Source organism: Octodon degus, unplaced genomic scaffold (assembly GCF_000260255.1).
Source record: "Octodon degus isolate 3935 unplaced genomic scaffold, OctDeg1.0 scaffold00007, whole genome shotgun sequence".
NCBI lineage: Eukaryota > Metazoa > Chordata > Mammalia > Rodentia > Octodontidae > Octodon > Octodon degus.
In genome coordinates, this window is record NW_004524583.1 from 10028973 (window position 1) to 10034878 (window position 5906).

Below are 5906 nucleotides of genomic sequence, written 5' to 3' on the forward strand. Positions count from 1 at the left end.
GATATCAGTCCCTAATGCCCATCCCTAGGGAAGTATGTAGCTGTGCTCCCTCTTTTTGTCTTGGTCTTCAGGTGTGGCCCATATGGGAGTGTCTGTCTCTTCCAAGTTACAAAGTCACCTTGTCTTCCATGTTGTCTCCTTGAGGGCCTGACCCTGTCTGACTGCCTAGAATATTTCTAACTAACTTGGCTGCCTACAACACTGAGATCATAAGCATGCACTATCACCTTGGCGAGGCTTGTGTTTTGATGACAGAGGGTTTTGCAGAAATGTTTTAAGCATCAGTCTTTTCTTTTCTTTTCTTTTCTTTTCTTTCTTTCTTTCTTTCTTTCTTTCTTTCTTTCTTTCTTTCTTTCTTTCTTTTTTTTTTTTTTTTGCGGAACCGGGGATTGAACTCAAGCCCTTGCGCTTGCCAGGGAAGCACTTATTCCACTGAGCCATCTCCCCAACTCTCATCAGTGTTTTCTAATAGGGTTTGCAGAATGGAAAATTTGCTCTGGGGGGCGGTATGGAATGTGATGGAAGGGTAAAATGGGATGATTAAAAAGATAAAAAGAAGGTCAAACCAGTAGGACTCCGAGAGAGCCAATGTAAAAGTGAACTCAGGCCCTTGCGCTTGCCAGGGAAGCGCTTATTCCACTGAGACATCTCCCTGGCCCCTGAAAGAAGAAATGTAGGGGGTCTGAGTAGCTCAGCAGAGGGTCTGCTGTTCCTAAAGAAGATCAAGGATCTGGGCAGGGTGTTTTCATAGGATGATGATGGACAGGAGTTGATGAACACATCTTTGGGTGTGTTGGGTTTATGGATCTGTGGCACAGGAAAAGGATTTGTGCTTAAAAATGAAAGTCTGAGAGATTTTAGTGTATGGACAGTATTTTAAGTCACTTCAGTGGTAAGGGGACCAAAGAACACCCTCCGTGGAAGGAGAGCCACCAAAGGAACAAAGCGAAGGACATCAGAACACAACGGGCATAAGATGGGAGAAGGGAGAGAAGGCTGTCACAGAAACCAAGGGAATGAGAGTGAACGAGGGGTGAGGAGCCCGGGCACAGGGGCAGACTGCTCTCTCCAGATGGCTGCGGAGGACAGAGGCTAGCCGGAACTCTATGGAGCCAGGAGGGGCTGTGGAATACAGGCATGACGAGCAGCTTCCAGGGCTGGTGGGAAGGAGCAATGCAGAGCAAGAGGGGCAAGTGGAGGAACTGCACACAGCAGGGAGAGGTGGGATTCTGAGCCTGGTGGGAGGACTGGCCACTGCCTGGGAGGCCAAGGACAGAGGGAGCTATGGGTGCTGGTCCACAGAGTGTGGAGCTTCCACTTCGTGGTTCTGTTCTTTCTCTAAAGTGGGTGAAAGCAAGAAGAGAGGAAGTAGGGCAGCAAGTCAAGGTCAGGACAAGAGCAAGGCCAGGGTGTCGATGAGGACTACTTGGTAAAGTAGCAGATACTAAAAACAGAGCATGAATGAACGCAAAAACTCAGACTAATTGGCACAACCTGGGAACATCTGAGAATCTGAAGAAAGCACTAGGCTCAGAGGAGCCAAGTTCCTAGAAGTGGGGGTGAAGTGGCTCAGTTATGAGCGTTGCAGATGCACAGTTCTTTTCAGCCTGTCTTACTGGACAGGATAAGTTCTGTAGATGTGTACTGGTTTAGAATGGAAGCTGCTTATGATAAGCCACTTGAGGCTATTCAGTACTTGAAATATGGTTCGTCCAAATTGAGATGAAGTTCATGCAAAAACTACACAGGATTTCAAAGACCAAGTATAAAAAGAACTAAAATATATCATTTTAAGATATTGATTACATTTTTGTTTTGTTTTGTTGAGACAGGGATTTGCTATGTAGTTCAGGCTGGTCTTGAACCCACTATGTAGCCCAGGTTGGTCTGGAACTGAAAGGTCATCCTTCTGCCCTGCTTCCCACGAGTTAGGATTACAGACAGGTGCCGCCACACCTGGTCTGATTACATGTTAAAAAGCTATTATGGGGGGCTGGGGAAATAGCTCAGTAGAATAAGCACTTGCCTGGCAAGCACAAGGTCCTGAGTTCAATCCCCGGTACCACATAAACACACACACACACACACACACACACACACACACACACACACACACAGCTATTTTGGGGGCTGGCCTGATAGCTCAGCAGGACTAAAGTGCCTGCTTAGGCAGAGTGCAGCAGCTGGGGTTCAATCTTGGTGACTGAGACTGGGTGTGGTGGTGCACACCTGTAATCCCAGTGCTTTGGGAGGCTGAAAACAGGAGAATCACTGAGTCTGATCTACGTAGTGAGACCTTATAGACCCTGTTGACCTGGTGGACCCTGTCCTAAATACATTAAAAAAAACTATTTTGGGGGTCTATAGGGTTAAATGAATTAAATGAAACATTATTAATATTAATTTTACATTATTTACTTATGAATATTTTTACTTTTTTTTTTTGGTGGAACCAGGGATTGAACTCAGGCCCTTGGGCTTGCCAGGTAAGCACTTATTCTATTGAGCTATCTCCCCAGCCCCTAGTTTTACTTTTTTATATAGTATTTTTTTACTGTGTGTGTGTGTGTGTGTGTGTGTGTGTGTGTGTGTGTGTACTGTGGGAGGGATGGCTCGGCAGGTGTTTAATTACTGAGACACATCCCCAGACCCTACTGTAAAATCTGAAATTACGTGTGCAGTCCCCATTACTCTTCTTTTGGACAGCACTGGTCCTGGCCTTGGTTAGCAGTTTCTACAATCCCGAAGGAGTCATTATGTGGCTCCCTATAAACTGCACAGATGCAACCAAGTTCATAAAGGCAGCTGATCTGTGATTTTCCATACATACTACAATCATAAAATTTGAGCCCTTAAGGGCCGTAAGGACCACGTACAGAAAATGCTCCTTTAAGAAAACCATTTTAAATCCTCCCAGGTATTGTGGACTCTTCCACTTTCCCCAAGACAGGCTTCTCATTTCGAAGCCATGCTCCTGGTCCAAGCTTACCACTGCAGGCAGAGAGCTGAGGAGCTCATCTCTCTCTTAGATTACTTCTAACATGAGGAGGCTGGAAACAGTGCAGACTGTATTTGTAATTTTCCTTTCACTGGGGAGGACTGAGGCTACACCTCCTCAGATTTGGCAGTGACTGGCCCGCTTAGCGATGCTGTATTGCAGCGTGCAGGGCAGGAGCCTTATCCCAGCCAGGGATTGTGGAAGAAGGCCCTGCATTCACAGTGGCCCAAGTTCAAAAAAAATATAACAGTAACAAGTGAGAGTTTCCCATAGCGTGGCATGGTTAGGAAAGTGAGGCTCTAAGAGGCTAGCTGACCCGAAAGCTTCTGGGGGTGGCAAGCGGCAGAGCTGGGGTCTGGACTCAAGGTGGCTTAATTTCACAGCTTGCCATCTCCTGTGGCCCTGCACTTTTCAGCATAGCTGATTATGGGCCAGGAAACAAACACAGGGGAGCCTCGCTTGGCTGATCTCAGGAAAAGCCGTGAAGGGACCATGGCAGCAGCTGGCTTGCTGCACTGCGCCCGCCCCTGCGCTCTAAGCTGCCAGCCCAGCTGAGGCTGGGTCCTGCTGCAGAGGCATCTGAACTATAGAACAAGACAACTTGGTGAGGGTTTGAGAGCCTCATCCCAGATCGGTGAAAGCACATCTGGAAAGATCACCTAAATCTAAAAGCATTTTCCAAGTAGAAAAACTATTACTGCACAAAATGATGTACATAGACTCCAGGTAGGTATCTCAGTGTAAAATCTGATTTGGAATGTGGGCTTTTGGATACAAAATGCACAGAATGTACAAGGAGTGTTTAGGTAAGCCATGTGGAAGGAGGGGGCCTGACCCTGGCCTCCCTAGGTAGAGCTGATTGTGGGCTGGTTACAAGTGGCTTTCCAGCCTTCAGATTTGGGGGCCTCTGCTTCATCTCAGGCAGAGGGATGGGGCTGCCGCTGGAAGCAGACTTTGCCACCTCTGGGAGTAAAAGGCCACAGTACTGACTCTTGCCCTCCCCTTTTCAGCCCTTCCGTGTTACGATGTACCCAGCAGGTCCAGGATCCGGTGACTCCCCAGAGGGCTACCCTGACCAATCAAGGCTCCAGCCACAAATTGGAAATCACACTGAAAGTGGGTGTATTTCATAGTCCTTTCTTCTTCACGGCTTGGTTGGGGCAGAAGACCGAGGGTGGGAACTGGGAAGGAGACGCTCAAAGAGGTCTTTGAGTAGCACAGAATCGAGGGAAGAACTGACCTTCATTCCGTCATGTACACTTGGTTCAATCATTGATCCTCACAGCAGGCCTGGCTCTGTGTTAGGCACTAGACAGACACCTCAAGGCAGGCAAACCACCAGTCGGGCGAGCGCCCGGGCCTTGTGGAGTGAGTCCCTTCCTTCCTCCTTCCATCCTTCCACTCACCCCTTCTCACTAGACACCCTGTTTTGTCCATTTAGGGGGAAAAAGGACTCATTTGTAACAAGTAATGGAGACAAAAATTTGGGCCAAAGAAAGGGCAAACTGAATTCCTGACCTAGAATCGGAGCTGGGGGATGATGGCAGGAAGAGGAAATAGGGAAGAGTAGGCTTTCTCTCCTCTCTGCTAAGAGCCAAGTATAGAACTAGGTTCAAGAGGAACCTTAGAGAAAGCCCAGCCCTTTATATCAATTGAGGAGGAAAGTGAAGGGCATGAGGCAGACGGGAGGCAGACACCCAGCTAGCAGGGGGAGTGGGAATAAAACTGCCTCAGAGAGGCATGATGCACCTCTAGCGAGGTACTAAATTTTAAACCCTTGCACTACACAAGCAGAGGAGCACCCGGTAGGCTGTTGCCAAGGGAGCAGGGAGCCCGCCCCCGTGCACGGTCCTGCGTTACCAATAAAGTTGTTGAAGCGAGCGCGCGTGAGCCTGCGGGGCGGGACCTGGGCGGCGGGGGCGTGGCCTGGGCGTGGCCAAGCTGAAGGAGACGCCGCTGCGCGGAGGGCGGCGATGATTGTATCGTGCCTGTGTTACCTGCTGCTGCCCGCCGCGCGCCTCTTCCGCGCCATCTCAGGTACCGGTCCCGCGTCCTGACTGGCAGGGGCCCAGTGCGGCCCGCTTCAGCGGGGCTCCGCGGGGCCTCTCCGCCGCGCCCCCTGACCGCGCCAAGGTGTGCGAGGAGGTCTCTGTCCCGCCCACGGGCCGTGCGGCTCCCGCGAGGCCCGGCCGGCGGCCCTCGTGGGCGAGCCCTCCTCCGCCGGTGGCCTGGTGACGTCGGCCACAGTTAACGTGGACCGGGCCGGGGCAGCCGCCCGTCCCCACCCCGCCGAGGGGTGCAGAGAGGTTGCGGGGTCGCCGAGTCACCGCCCCGGGCGTCGGGAGGCGGGCACCCCGGCTGAGGCGGGAAGAGGTGGCGACGCGGGGTCGCGGCTGAAGTGCGGAGCTCGAGTCTCCCGCCGCTTCACAGCCGCCTGCGCGACTCCCGAGCCCCAGCGGCTGCGGAGACGTCGTGGCGTGGGCGCCGGGCCAGGCGGTGACTCTAGAGAGGCCCGAGGGTTGTCCCTTCGCTCTCTCCTGATCCGTCTGCACTCCCTGCGCTGGGTCATTGACGTTCCAGACGTTTTATGTGAGCATCAGTTCCTTTCTGAGCTCCCGCAGACTGCCAGACTTTTCTCCTGCGACTTAGGGGGCAGAATCAAGAACTGCTTAGAAATAAGGGGAACAACTGCATTCTGTGCTTTTTCTTTCTGGAACTGTAATGAGTGTTTCATATATTTTTTCTTGTGTGATTGCCACTGGACTCCAAGCTTGAGGAGGGCTGTGAACGTTTGTTGGTTGCATCTAGTGCTAACACTGCCTGGTATGTGGTGGATAGTAGGTGTGTCCATACTTGTTAGGAATGAGAAGCCCTACAGAAATTCATGTTTTTCGAGAACTCAGCATAT

The 5906-nt window shown here is 51.0% G+C and overlaps 1 protein-coding gene across 2 annotated transcripts in view; it reads left to right on the forward strand.

Annotated features, from left to right (window-relative positions):
- Positions 1-4933: 4933 nt before the first annotated feature.
- Angel1 (angel homolog 1) overlaps positions 4934-5906 on the forward strand; it is a 25293-nt gene continuing 24320 nt past the window's right edge. The window contains exon 1 of one of the 2 annotated variants that reach the window (XM_004624731.3): positions 4934-5035. In XM_004624731.3, coding sequence (XP_004624788.1) covers positions 4972-5035 — 64 coding nt within the window. In that variant the 5' untranslated portion in view covers positions 4934-4971. Of the gene's footprint in view, positions 5036-5456; positions 5588-5906 lie in introns of those variants that run through there. The other variant, XM_023702306.1, reaches the window with a different exon arrangement.